This window comes from Symsagittifera roscoffensis, chromosome 8 (assembly GCF_963678635.1).
Source record: "Symsagittifera roscoffensis chromosome 8, txSymRosc1.1, whole genome shotgun sequence".
Classification (NCBI taxonomy): domain Eukaryota; kingdom Metazoa; phylum Xenacoelomorpha; order Acoela; family Convolutidae; genus Symsagittifera; species Symsagittifera roscoffensis.
Window position 1 is genome coordinate 18,816,510 of NC_087069.1, and position 14,682 is coordinate 18,831,191.

At 36.8% G+C, this 14,682-nt stretch overlaps 2 protein-coding genes across 2 annotated transcripts in view; both read right to left on the reverse strand.

Annotated features, from left to right (window-relative positions):
- Window positions 1-14,682, reverse strand: part of LOC134853019 (integrin beta-2-like) — a 493,953-nt gene that overhangs the window by 105,085 nt on the left and 374,186 nt on the right. The gene's annotated exons all lie outside the window — the stretch shown is intronic.
- On the reverse strand, window positions 7,569-9,551 carry LOC134853119 (uncharacterized). Its single transcript, XM_063869062.1, has 2 exons — window positions 8,922-9,551; window positions 7,569-8,383 (listed from the first exon to the last, which is right to left on the reverse strand). Exons 1-2 carry the CDS (start codon window positions 9,430-9,432, stop codon window positions 7,947-7,949), a joined length of 948 nt encoding a protein of 315 aa, XP_063725132.1. The 5' UTR covers window positions 9,433-9,551; the 3' UTR covers window positions 7,569-7,946.

A 14,682-nucleotide genomic window follows, 5' to 3' on the forward strand; every position in this document is an offset into this window, starting at 1 on the left:
ATAGGCCATGACGCCATGATGGAGCAAGACGCAGTACACATTAGATACGAAGCAGATGTGACTGCACATCTGCTCGACACCAACCATCTGCTCGCATAATGAATTTGCGCTGCTCATCCCTGAATTTCATTTCTTTGATGAAACGAACGATGTTGAAGAAACTGGCGTGAACAATTCAATGAAAAATGATTGAAAATAAAAAAAGACGCAAAACATTTTTGTGTTTCTCCAGATTGTTATTTGTTTACGGATTTTCAAATTCCACATCTTATCTACCATCCTGCGAGAAATCAGACTCACTCGTCATTTCAGTCAAAAATTGTAGCCTTTTCAAAAGTCTCATAGGTTTTGGAACACCCTGTAGGAAACATTAAATAGGATCTCTGAAATTTTAAGAATTCAGTTGGCCAACTAATCTAGGACCCATTGAGGTCAAAAATACGTGTAACCATAAAAAAAACTTACGTGACACTGTTCGCATGAGCGCAAATTATTCTTGAAATGTTTGAGCCAAAACGGGATAAAGAAGTTGATTCAGCAAGATGATGACTGTGCAGGTTTTTTCAAAAATTGAATGGGCCGTTTTCGGTTTCTCGGTGCGCAAACCAAATGGAGGTTGGAAACACCTAATTTCTCTTTTCATTCTCTGGCAAAAAGGTACCCCTATGACGTTTGCGCAATTGCGGTCTTTCTTGATGAACTAAAACTTGCGGTTCTTTTCATGGGTCTGGTACAAGGTGCGGCCATGTGGACGTCATCTTCACATAAAAGAGAATGGCAATTTCTGGTGACTTTTGCCGTAGGCGACTAGTTTTTTTTTAAAGTTCTGATGTTCCTTTCAAATGAAGAGAATTGATCACTTTAATTCGAGTACGGGTTTTTTCATCTTACCCATAACTTAACCTGTATAATGGGGTCTTCGTTTTGGAGTCCATGCCTCGACTTCGGTTTTTATTTTTACCTGTCGATCTCTATTTGTTGTAATTTTCATTCTTTAATTCATGGTTGAAATTCTTGGAGGTTTGTATCGTCACTGTTAGGTATGCCTTGGGTAATTGTGAACGTCTTGAATGCCAAGATGTCAGTTACGTAGCTTCGCAATAAGGAAAGATTCCGTGAGATTTTAGAATGCTTGTTAAAGGTTTTTAGGAGACATACTTTAGGATTACAAACCATTTTCTGTCAGGAAGTTTTTTTGTATTACTGTGTGTTCCCTGACTGATTGTATATTTTACCTCTGACATATTTTTAATACCATTACAAAACGGCAGAAAAAATCAGGAAATCTGTTTTGGCGCGACTGGCAGCCTCACGAATGAACAACATTACGGGGCCAAAATGTGCATTTTGTGAAATGTAAGCGGATTCCGCAACGAGTACGCTCTCTTTCTTCTTCTTTTGTTCTTTCATTTTTTTAACATTCCTGCAAAGTTTTAACTTGTTCAAATACTTGTCTCTAGCAACATAAAGACACAAAAATGTGCGCCTATCTAGTGTACAGTTTGGCCTCGTAATAAATGCCCAGATGGTACATGAATCTGACCAGACCGGACCTGGCAGAGCTGGAAGAGACTCTGGTGGTTCTCATGACTAAGCTGGCCAGAGCACAGGAGAAAAACCAGGGAGAAGGTAGACCAAACGACCGGCTGTGGGAATGGATGGACTGCTGATCGGGCAGGAGCTGACACGGATGCCCGGACCAGAACCACATCTATGGATAGGTTTCTGGAGAGTTCTCACTTCTCGCTAAACTGAATGCCCAATCTCCAAAATGTTTTCCGTCCCCTTGACTCTCTGCTGGGAGATCTTCGCAGCATCTGACTGAGAGACCTGCACGATTGGCACTGCCCAATGTCCTGTTGGCGACTCAAATGAAGACGATTTCCGAAACTGTAACGTAACGTTCTGTGATGAACGGAGCAACAGGGTTACGCAATGCGAACCCAAGTCATCAGTCTGACAGAAGAAAGAGTTGAGTACATGAGGTCATACGAGGAACTGAAACAGAGAAGGGTTCAAGAAGAAGAGCTGCTCCAACAACAATCTAGAGCCCCAGCCAGCTGAAGAGAGGACAATGCAATGACGGATATGGAAGTCACTCTCAGGTCTTCTGGACAATCCAACCTAGATGGGAGTGCCAAGAATCACATCATTACGACGCCACTTAGTGGTTTTTTGAAATCGGTTTAAAACCGGGTTCAACCCATTCGTATGCTTACTGAAATCCTCACCTCAGCAAGCCGAATATTGGGGATTTCTGGCACTATATTTGATTTTTATTGAATTGTCTGAACTCCCAACGGCCCGTTGCTTCCGAGAATTTTTTTGAGTAAAGCTTAATATGAAGCTTCATGGCGCTAAACTTTAACGGTGAACCAATAATTACTTACGTCAACCACCAGCGCATTGGGGGGGGGGGGGGAACGCGACGCCTTCTTCCGGGAAATCGACCACCTGCCGACCCAAAGGGTCCCTTTTTGTACTAATTTGAGATAATCATTTTTGGTGACGGACAGTTAGACTTTTCTTAATGCGCCTTCAGCGCCGTTGTATACTAATTTTGAGGGAGGGGCGCGCGCCGAAAAAACGCAACTCTCTGGTCAAAATTTTCCATAAGTTGCCTAAAACGCCTTTTACCTGTTGTTTTGAAGCTTTGCCTGCGGCGCAGAAAATTTGGTCGAAGTGGGATCTTTATAGAAATTTAGCAGAGCTCAGAAAATCATTTAGTCGACGTAAAAAAAGACCGACAAAATTTCCAATTGTTTTGAAAATCCACCCACCTATTCGAATAATTCCCAGATCCGCTCCTGATGTCAACCAAATTTGAATTTCAGCTTCCTGCTTAGAGATAGAATAGAAATAACAGACTTATTATACTGTCGAAAATTTTCATTTTTCTAGTCTGAAATAATTTACAAAAAACCTGAGAAGAACAATTTACCGACCGGAAAAAATTGGCATGCATCTTGGTATACGGCGAACTCTATTCTGATGTAGACGCGTTGATTGAGGATAATGGCAACTTTTTTCACAAGACTCATTAATAGCTTCAAGCGTGGTGTTTAGTCAGTCTTTATAATATATTTTTATCAGGGCAAGATGGATTAATGATCACGACTAAACAGGTTCAAGTTAGAAAACTGGTATGCTGCCAACCAGTTCGCAGAAAAATCACAGCAATAATTTCAGGTCAATTGATCGTTTCAGCTCTGATATTTCTGCAAATTGATTCGCACTATACCAGTTTCTACCTTGAACCTCAATTAGTTGTGATCGTTATACCATCTTATTGTAATTGGAAAATTTTTTTCTCTAACAACTAAATACCTAAGGTTCTACTTAGCCGAGTTAAGTCAATCAAAGAAAATTTTAAAATTTCGGATAACTTCAAATAATGTTCTAATAAATTTTTTTTATTTCAACTAATCAAATTGTGTCATTCTATAATTTGAAATGATTGTTTTAAACAGTTAAACATAGGCGGGCCAATTTTCACCGCGCCTCAATTAGATCAACACTCATTGAATCGTCAAATCTAGGCTTTTTCATTCCCTTGTTAATCTAGATTATGCCCTTAGGTTAAATCAGATGGTAGATATTGGCGTTTGAAGTCTCGGTGATGTTGAAAAGTTCAGCCTAATCGAGCAAGGAGCAATAAAAATAAAATTTTGTTGGTCGGTCCTAAGTTTAACCATTATTTGTAGACCTGAAAATGGATTCGAAAAAAAAATGAATTGAGGCAACTATATGGTTCGGAAACAATATATCAACTGCAATTTTTGTTTTAGCATGCGCAAGACAAGTTAGAGGCTGACAGTGTCCCCTGACAGGTGCTCACACGGAAATTAATGAGCTTTGCATAATTAAATGCTATAAACATATTGCTATTTCATGGGGACAATCTGAAAAAATTTTAACCCTGAGGTTTAAAAGTTTTAATCACCAGGTAAAGCTACATATAACGCACACAGTTCGAAGAACGAAATGAACTATCAATTTAACAACCTAAGCCATAGTTTTGTTCAGCAACCATGGTTATGGAAAAACTGAATCAAGTTGTAAACGATCTCTGGCATGTCTGGAAATTGAACAAGAGCTCATGGCAGGCAGAAGACAGGTGCGTCAAGCAGAAGACAGATTTTCCAAATTCAGATGTATAAAAATATTTGCCAGTATAATCCGACATCATTCAAACCGGAATTGTTCCCAGATCTGTCAACTTTTGAAATCGTATATATTCATAGCTTTAGTTCAAGTTATGACTCATATATTTTTTTATTAGGGTAACTTTTTTTTCTCGACATTATTGCCCTCCTTAAAAAATGAATGTTCTACTCCCGACTTGGTCACTTAGTATGGCTGTATTTTTTCAAAAACAAAATTGTTGCAGTGCGTTAGCTGGTTCTGTTGGTGACCATTGCTTACTTTTTTACTGTTACGATCGGTATACAATATATACAATCTACTTTGTTGCTGAAAAATCCCGTCGCCTCATCGAGGCTCTTCTTATCATATATATTGGGGGCGTCGGAATCCTTCCATATATTGGGGGCGTCGAAGTTTAATTCCATTCTCCCTTGTCCGGTTGAAATAGTAGGGTGAGGCTTCTAAAGTAACTCGCCATCATCTCCGTTGGTGCCAGCGCAGGAAATCATACAGACTGTTTGGAGCCGAAAATTTGCGTAGCCCTTTATGCAGCTGAATCCTCCTAAACAAAAGATCCTTAGATGTCGTTAACCTCTTCCTTTATTTTAGGTCCCTCTGATTGGCAGAGGTTGTTTCCTTATGATATCTCATAAAAAATTCTCTCTCAATCTGGACGGCATTTATTTAAACCGTTTACGGCTGCCTCCAAGTTCTGGATTTGCTCTTTTAAAGCTGCCGCTTCAAGTTTGGAACCTTTCAGGTCGTTAGCAAGTTGAACCTTCGTAACTCCAGCTTCTCGCTGTAGTCCGAGAAAACTTTTCAGCCTCTTGAAACTGCTCATTCAAAGTATTTTATTCATGCATTGATATTGATGGCATGTTTACCAACTTAGTCGCATTACAGCCCAAATCTTAAAAAGATTTGATAGAAAAAAATTAAACTCCCCGACTTCAGGCTCTTTTCATTTACATCTTTAACTATTTGAACGTGTTTGAACTTCTGATGTCTTTTTCATTGGGCTTTTGTGTTTTCTTGATCTTGGGGAACTTTTTCATACTACCGCCCATATTGTACGGTTTATTTGCGCGATAAACTTTGTACGAGTATTTTAATCAGTAATGACAACTTATTGGCACCCTTTATTAATCGATAATTGACTTTCCAAGGGTTTATTTTTCAGATCTTATGACTGAACCAAGTACCATTGCTCCTTTAGTTGTTTTTCTGAAGTTAATTATAGCTTCGATGTTTTTCGCTTTAAATATGATCTTATTTTTCCTTAGTCTTTAGCAACATGCTGTATAGTGTTTATTTTTAAACGATATTTGTGGTAGCCAAAAGAATTTGTTCGAAAGATTTCAGAGGCTGATATTTTTGGTTTAAAGTCTACAGATCTGTTTTTAATTATATTTTTACTCTATTAGCTTTGTATTAGTTAAAAATGCCATTTCTATTTCACCTATGTCGGGTTGCTTTTTCAATATCCTGCTCACCCTAAATAGTCCCGTATTCAGACAGTGTAATTTTAAAAATTAAATAGATTTTGAAACAACCAGACAATACTCTGTTTTGCTGCTATTAGAGACGTTTTCTTAATGTTTCTCTAACCCAGATTCTCGCCAACCAAAGTGATGGTTACTTCAGCATCTATCAATATTACAGTGACAAAATTGTTAATTCTTGTCGAGTATCATGCATTTTTTTAATGCAGCAATATAATATCAACCGACCATTGGCTATGCCAACCTGCATTCAGTTTCAAGCGTTAATAATTGATTATATTATGATTTTAGTACCAGTAATACTAAAACTGAGAAAAAATCTATTTTAATTAATTAAAAATTGATTATAATCTCTTTTCAAAATCAAATTATAATTCATTTTGATCGACTTTAATTGATTATGAATCCATTCATTTTTCGAGTACAATTATAATGGATAATGATTGAATATTGCTATCGCAATTTCTAGGTCTAATGGTTTGCACAAAAAATCCATAATAAATTATTATAATTGTTATAATCTTTTTTGTTTGCCCATTTAATCTTCGACCTTGCTTCTGAATTGCTTATATTGTATGCTTTTCACAGTCGTGAAAAATTCGAAATTTGATTTAGCATTGTTCGCAGCAATTCAATTTTATAACGCTTTTTTCACTTTTCCTCGATTAGGATACTTTTATGATGCATATTTTAAGTTTTTAACCACCGAAACATCAGTACCTTGCCTTAGGTTCATGATTTATTTGGAAGAATCACCACGGGAACTTTTCAACTAATATGAAAGGATCTCTATGAAACTTTTGTTTCATGGTAAATTGTGTGATCAGATGAACCAAAGTCTGACAAGACATTTATAACTTGGAGAAAATCTATATGCATGAAAAGGATAAAATGGTGTAAAAACGCTTTGGAATTTGTCGCCGTGGAATTTTCGGTCAGTTGTGAGTATGGTGCTTAAGTACTGGCCTCAGCTATTTTTTCAATTTGTTTGTAAGATTGTAAGAACATGACACGTACAAATTTTTTCTACTGTACAAAAAGTTATTATTACCAAAATTCTTAGGCTCCCGCAATTTTGATTGAGCGTCGAGGTTGTTTTCTGAGATGCTCATTATAACTATCAAATGCCGAGTATTGTTGATTGTTCGCAAATGTTAAGTTTTTTGTGCGCAAGAGATTTTTTTTGGAATAAACTTTTACACGATTCTGTTAATAAGCTCGAGATATTTTGCAGAAAATAATCAATTTTATCGATTCTTTTTTTGAGAAATCAATTAGGGGCCATGTTGCGTAAATTTGTGTAAAATCATATCTGTGCTCAAAGTTCAACCGACGTTACAACTTTTATAATAAAATTTTTACCAAGGAGGTTGAATACATCATTAAACTAGAGGGGTAAAAAAGACTGAAACGGAGCGAACAAAAATGGGTAAACGTATTGTTGGTATGGAAACGCAACAATTCTGATTCGCCAAACTTTTACGCGCAAGTGACTGGGTCAGCACCAAGTCAAACTGCCCCAACCCCAGCATAAAAAGCGAGCTCTCAAAAATCTAGTCAATTGCCAAACTTTTACGCGCAAGTGACTGGGTCAGCACCAAGTCAAACCGCCCCAACCCCAGCATAAAAAGCGAGCTCTCAAAAATCTAGTCACTACCCGTTCAAATTTTTCTCTCCCTGCCTTGCCTCTTTTCCTCTGCCCTTTCTCCCTTCGCAATTTTCGGTTCCTACTTGGCTCCGTTTTTTACCGCCTCCAACACAGCTCTCAATCGAGTTGGAATGGCGCCCTCGCTAGCAGGACTTGATATGAGTGAGGAATTCAGGGCTACACACGAAGCAAGGAGAAAAAACGTAATTCAGAAGAATTTTGTTTTGAACTTGTTTTTTTTTTCTTCAAGATATTGACTTTTCAAGCTTTTTCATTAAACATAAAAATTTACTCCATAAATTATAGCAGAAACACTACGGGCAAAATTAGGCGGGTCATGTGATCAATTCTGTTTCGAGTGCAGTTTCAAAAAAAGAACTTTAATCGATATTTATTAAAGCAACTGGAGACTAAAAGACTACATTGCCAATTCACTAATATTTTTCTGGAAAGTCTTGAGCAAGGGCACGAGTCTAAAAACACTTCTGCGAAAAAAACACATTCATCAAGGAAATAAGTTAACTTGAAAACGACGTAATTTTTTTAATAAAAGTGTTGGAAACGTTAAAGTAAACTTGCGCATGATTAATTTCACTTTTTTATGAACTGGTGATGAAAATCTAGCAATTGACTTAATTAGAGTTCTTGTTCTAGTTGAAAACTTTCAACCAGTGAATATTCCAGTACGATTCTTTGAATGCTTCCGGATTATCCTTGACGTAGTCATTACATGTGCCTTTACCGGGACAGTCATTAGAGAAAACAATACCAGCCCAGTCCCCGCAAAAGGTCAAGTCAAACACCACCTTCTGGTTTTGAAAACTATCCGGAGAGCAGAAAGTTCCAAACGGGAAAGCAGCATATGGTACACTCCAGGTGTCGGGTTTCGGGTCGCTTCCGAGAACATCACTCGGAATGTGTCCTTCGTTCCAAAACCACGACTTGATTCCAGCCGAAGTCCACTCGACAGCGTAGACTCCTCCACCGACCGAGTTGAAGTTGCCGCCATATGCGTTCGGATTGTCAGATGCAACCGTGCATCCAGCTGGCGTGTCGTAAACATCGCAGTTGGAAGAAATCACAAAACCTGGAAAAACACATGAAATTTGAAAAGGTCATTTGTCACATATGTTACTTGTCCTATTGTAACATATTTTTAGAGCTCTGTAACATATTTTTCAAAGTTAGTATATATTGACGCCCAAGGCGCCTTTAGAAACGTTTTAGGGTCGTTCGGCCAAAAATTGATTTCTTAAAAAGAAACCAAAGGGGGACTTTGGGTCGGCAGGGGGTCGAATCCCTGACGAAAGGTGGCGTCCGCCCTCCCGCCCTCCGCCTAAATCCGCCACTACTTCCCAACATCGTCTTTTGGCAAAATCAAGTTTCAAAATTTTCAAGCTTCAAAGAACGTATTGAACGCCAATATTTCAAAATTTTTACAGGAGAGCGAGCGATTTTAGAAAAAAAATTTTTAGAACTTTTAAAACAATGATTTTGGTCTTCCTAAAGAATTTAACCCAAATTTTAAGTTATCATCATCTTTTAAAAAATCTGCGCCTGTACAAAGATGATGATGCTAGAAAGATTAAAATTCGGTAATAATTTTTTTTCCTGATAAGTCAAACCAGTGAGATTTCGTGTAGTATTGGCAAAGTCGCAATGAGTTCCAGTGTGCAAAGTAGTGACGTCATAGCTTTGCTGATTCACACCTTCGATCACATCGATTTCACCACTGTTAGGCCAGTTTGGTCCCACCGTCCAAAACGCCGGCCAGGATCCGCATCCGAAAGGCATATGTGATAGATACAAAATGAACAGTCCGGAATTGAACACGCGAACCGTCTCAATGCGGATCGAATCCCGACCTCGTCCAGTAGCTATTCGCTCGTGATCGCATCCTATATAAGTGTCTCCACTCTCAGAAGTGTTTATGTAGCCATTAGCCAAAGCGGTTGGATAGTCAACGAAATTCACGTAGCCATGGGTTGGGTCATCTTCTGTTATGAAAGTGAAATGATCGAAAAACTGCTCGCCACTAGCTTCTAAAGTGAGGTTCCAACTTTGAACTTGAACTGATTTCGAGAAAAAACAGGCCAGAGTGAAGAATAGATCGGCAAAAATGTAGCGATTTCTCATTGCGAATGATTATCAAACTTAGAGGAAAATGAGTTTTGAGTTTCTTACTTTTCGATGTTTGAAGAGCTTTTTGACCGAAAAGAAAATATTATCATAAACTAATACTAAATTATGTAGGTGTCTTCTTGTATTGACATATAGTCCATTCAATTCAAACAAGTCGAGCTCGTTTTTGCGGACAATGATATTAATTCGTGCTCGTTGCTTGAGAATGAGGCAACATCACCCAGCTCAGAAAAGAACCAAAAAACAGCTTGAAGTTCTTAAGCAGTGGCTCAACAGCGGTTCGTATGTTGGTTCTTTCCGTAGGAGATAAACCGCCTTATCTAATTCAATTTAGAAATTAAGTTTTTTAAGAGGGTTTCTAATTTTTCAAAAGGTGTTCAGCTATGGCATACTTCATGACAGTAAACTCAAACGTAGCACTGATTTGCAAACATTTCAGTTCAAGTTCCACCCTGGAATTAACTTCAAGCATTTATTTTTGCCCTTCCAAGTAAACTTAATAGTTCCGCACTGAGGAATACAAAATCAGCGACCGCCATTTATGAAAATGAAATTTTCCGTTAATTATCTAGCAAAATTATTTGATTCTAACTTGGCAATGAATTCGAGCGCGAGACAGGGTTGTAGCATCAAGTTAATGTTTATGCAAACAAAAACAGTTTTTTTCTGGGGTTATAGAAAGATATCAGATAATACTCCAGGAAACATGACAATTAATTTATGAACAAAAACAATTCTCGGCTGATAAAACATTCATCAGCCAGCGCCTAATTCAAACCGTATTAACTAATTTTCGCTTAGAAAAACAGGCATGTTACTCGGCCAAACCATGTAGTCAGCTGTCTAGTTAGAGGTAAACTTTCGAATTAACGCTGATTCTGGTTTTTTCTTTTCTGGACTACAGCATTTTTTGGCTCTTTTCCTCTCCCCCCTTCAAAATACCGAGTTTTATGTTTGTTTTACGCGACCGCCATTTATCTTTCCAAACAAATAAAACTGGTTTTAAAAAAATATATGTTATTACGGCTAAGTGCGTGGTGTTACGCTGTAAAGTATGAAGAACAAATCTGTTCACAGTTGTCGATTTGTTCACCACGCCAAATTTCAATGCATTATGACAATGTTAAAACGACTTTTCAAAATTGAATTTGAAAGGGGGGAAATGGAAAAGAGCCCATTTTTCTTTTAAAAATTTTTAACACAAGCGAAGCAGAGCTCCCCGTCCTTAGCGATCCAAAACAAGAAAACCATTAGGTAAAAAACTTAAAAATGTCAAAACTTTGATCTTTCCAAACAAATAATTTTTTTTTAAAAAAGTAAATGTTAGAAAAACATAATGCGAAATAAGCATTGGAAAAAAGCTCAACAAGCGGAAATAAAGCCAAAAACTTGGGCTGAAACTATTTAAGCAAAATGGTATTACAATCAACATAAAACAAACATAGCCAATCGAAGATTGGAAAAGAGTAATGAACTTAAGTAAACATAAAAAACACTGACTTTATTGAAAAAACTTCGTTTTTCGAATTTCAAAGAAAAAAATAGATGCCCTTTAAGTACTTTGATATTCTAGAATTTATTTTTGACGCTTTTTTGATAAGAATAATCTAACTTGAGAAAACTGGATCAACAGATTAATCTTTTTTTTTGCTTGAAATCTAAATGATAAATTCGACGTTCGAAAGTAGAAGTTAATCATGTTTTTGCACCATTTCCACATTCGTATTTGTAGAGATCTAATCACGTCACTTTCAGCAGATGAATTCCAATTGAACTCAAAAAGTGAGTATATACCTTAGTGCATTAATAAATGCATCAATATGCATGAATGCACATCTGTAGTTACTAGAGACTTTCAGGCACATTTTCAGATTTTTATCCCGAAAAATAATCAGCAAAGCCTAAGTGAGAGCCTTCACTATGTTCATTTTTCTTAAAAATAAATTTCGAATAAGATGAAAATTTAAAAACCTAAAAATCTCAAATGTGTTTGTTGCAGTATTTTAAAAAGATAGGACCAGGAGATGTGTTCGGGAGATAAGCCCTGTGAACAGTCATCAACGGGAAAATGTTTAGTAGAGGTTGCAAAACAATTGCTATGGCAAGCGTAATGAATCGTCATTTTAACTTTCCAGTTTCATAAAATAAATTATGCCACTTATTTGATTTTAATAATTTTTTTTGAGTTTGATATTGCAATCAATGTATTAGAGACACAAAGGCAAAATGGTAAAATTGCTTAAAACCGGACATTAGTTATTCCAAATTAGACACGTGCCTTTTTCAACCATCTCTCCGAACGTTTCAAAAAAGAGGATCATCACTTTCAAGTATTGTTCTTCCGATCATTTAAAAAAGGGGGGGGGGGATCTTTGTATTCTGGTGTTTTTGTTTTTCTTTGTTTCCAGGCAGCATTAAATATCACAAATAATCAGCAGAATCGATCGAGTGATCAATCATTTAAACGCCATTTCAGTCGTGACTGGAACCTTAAAAAGTTTTCCTTTTTTTGAGATTTTGTCTAAGGTCAAGTGAGTAAAGCGAGCAAGCAGGCTTAATTATGCTTGTTTTAAGCCATTTACAATATTCTGTTTGTGCCTAACTTTAGTTTTATTCAAGTATGATTCACGTTTTGGGAATCAAAAATACATTTTTTAGACTTTTCTCGAAAAAAAACAGTTGCCCAATTTGCTTATTTTACTATGACTGTCGAATATGCCAAAGCTCCAGTTTTTCGATCAGTTTTTTTTGAACGACAACCTTGAATTGTTTTTTACAACTATGGTCGAAAACTTTTAATTATTGAAAAATCTAAAATTGAAGTCAGCTGTTGAAAAAAAAAGAAACTTAAGCCAATTTGGTGCAGCAGTGGCACATTTGCTATTTGCAAGCGAAATTTGCATTTCAATTAGCTAAAGAAATTGAAACAAAGCCAGCAATTTCAAGAGTTTTGTGTGGAAAAAAAATATTGTAACCAAATTAAATTAATATAATTATTTGTCTTTGTTTCAAAACGTTCAATTAAGCATAAAGATTCTAGTTGTTGGTATTTTAGGGACTGATTTATACGCACAGAGGCGAAGTTGCGCTTAGCAATTATTTCCGAGAACACGACCAAAAAGCAGCTCTATCAAGCAAAATAAGAAAAGTAGAATTAGGCCTCGTATTATCAAGCTCGGCTATGTGTCGGATTCGAATCTACACCTAGCGAATTTGAGTCTCACTCACTTAACACTCAGCCACGAATGCTTAAAATCCCCAAAAACGAGCCATCAAAAACGCAGCTATATATTCTAGAAAATTGCCAATTTGATGCAGCAAAAATGGCACCAAATACAAAAAGACAATTTTGCATGTAATAAATCGGAAAGCGTAAAGCCAAATTATGTAAAACTGATGCATTTCAAAAAAATTGCGAGGTACATTGAGCCGGAAAATTTTTGCAATCGAGCTTTTTTCCCTTGTACTGCTGTTTGAAACAATTTTGTACTGCTGTTTGAAACAACGTTCTCGATTCATTTAAAATCCACCAGCTGTACTAACTTTTTACAAATCAAATATCAAACACAGACGATATTACACTGCTACCGTAGCCTACTGAATCAAAGTGCCACAAAGAGAAGCACTTTTATTTTCGACTCAGGTTGAAAAAAAGGAAGTTCGTACTATTACACTTTTCTTCGCAAGTTTAAAAACAAACTATTCGGACACATTCCTGAATTCAAATCATAATTTTGCTCACATTTTTTTGGGAAGCGAGAAAAAGGTCAGGAATGAAAAATGGAAAGGAGAGGTAAAACTAATAAGTTTTTCCATGAGCCCGAATCGAATCCATACCTTAGACCAGATCACAAGTCCTGGCATCTTACGCCATGGTTGCTTGCCAATTTTCAACATAGAGGCGAAGCTGCACTTCGCAAACACTAGCCAGAAAACGACTGAGCAGCTTAAGAGAAATAAGAAAAGCTTAAATAATTTTTGAATAATAAAACTCTTGCTGTCGGATTACAACCTACAGCCTTTTAATTTCAAATCTGCGCCACGGCCCCTTGAAAAGGTTCTAATTTTAGCCACCAATGAGGCGACTACAGATGCCAATGGATTGCCAATGCTATGCAGCAAAAGTGCTACCAAATAAATGTTCTCTCAACCGGGCTTTAGAAGAATTGTCATTTTTAGAAGACGATTTTTAGAATTTTTTTCTGCCAAAAATTTTCTGCGGGGATCGGAATTTTGAATTAATTATCATAAATTAAACAACATGCTCCCTCTACACCACACGAACGAACAAAACGCACTCATCGTAAAACGGCAAACAGTACTCGTTATTCGACCGCTAGACAAAACTTACATCTACATCATCAAGTGCGCAAATAAAATTACCTCGACACATTTTGAAAACACTTCTAAATTATCAACTCAATTCATTAAAAACCAGCACTAGAATCACTGCCAAGCCAGCACATAACATGGATACGGAATAAACGACTATAAATTAAGTGCGACATAATTAAAATAAGGAGAAAACAAAATAAAAAAAACAACCAATCAAGAAACATTTAATCAAATGTAAAGTAAATTGAGTTCAGTTGGCATAAGAAAAGTTCAGTTTTCACATTGAATTTGATTCCCAGTCTCTGAACTGAGAGAACTTTTTTCTCTTTATTAAGTTCAGATTAACTAGAGTGCGTTTGTTCATTAATGCGATCAAGTTTGTATTCAGCAGTCATACGGTTTATTCAACATCATCATCTTCATCTGAATCGACTAATCCTTTGTAGTTAATTTGCTTTTTAGCTCGGCCAACTCTGCTACTTTTCACAACGGGTGAGTCATCGTCATCATTATCATCGATTTTAAACTCGTCTTCTGATTCATCGTCTGATTCGATTTTAATCGCTTTCACAGGAGCCGTTTTCTTCTTGGGAGCAGTAGTCCTGGAAGATGTTGCTGGTTCTGGTTTCGGCTTGGAGGACGCGGCAGCAGTTTTTGGTTTCTTGGCCACAACTACTGGACTCTCATCATCAATGTCCAGGTCATTTTCTGCGTCTCCGTTCATATGTTTTGTGTGGAAAAAAAATATTGTAACCAAATTAAATTAATATAATTATTTGTCTTTGTTTCAAAACGTTCAATTAAGCATAAAGATTCTAGTTGTTGGTATTTTAGGGACTGATTTATACGCACAGAGGCGAAGTTGCGCTTAGCAATTATTTCCGAGAACACGACCAAAAAGCAGCTCTA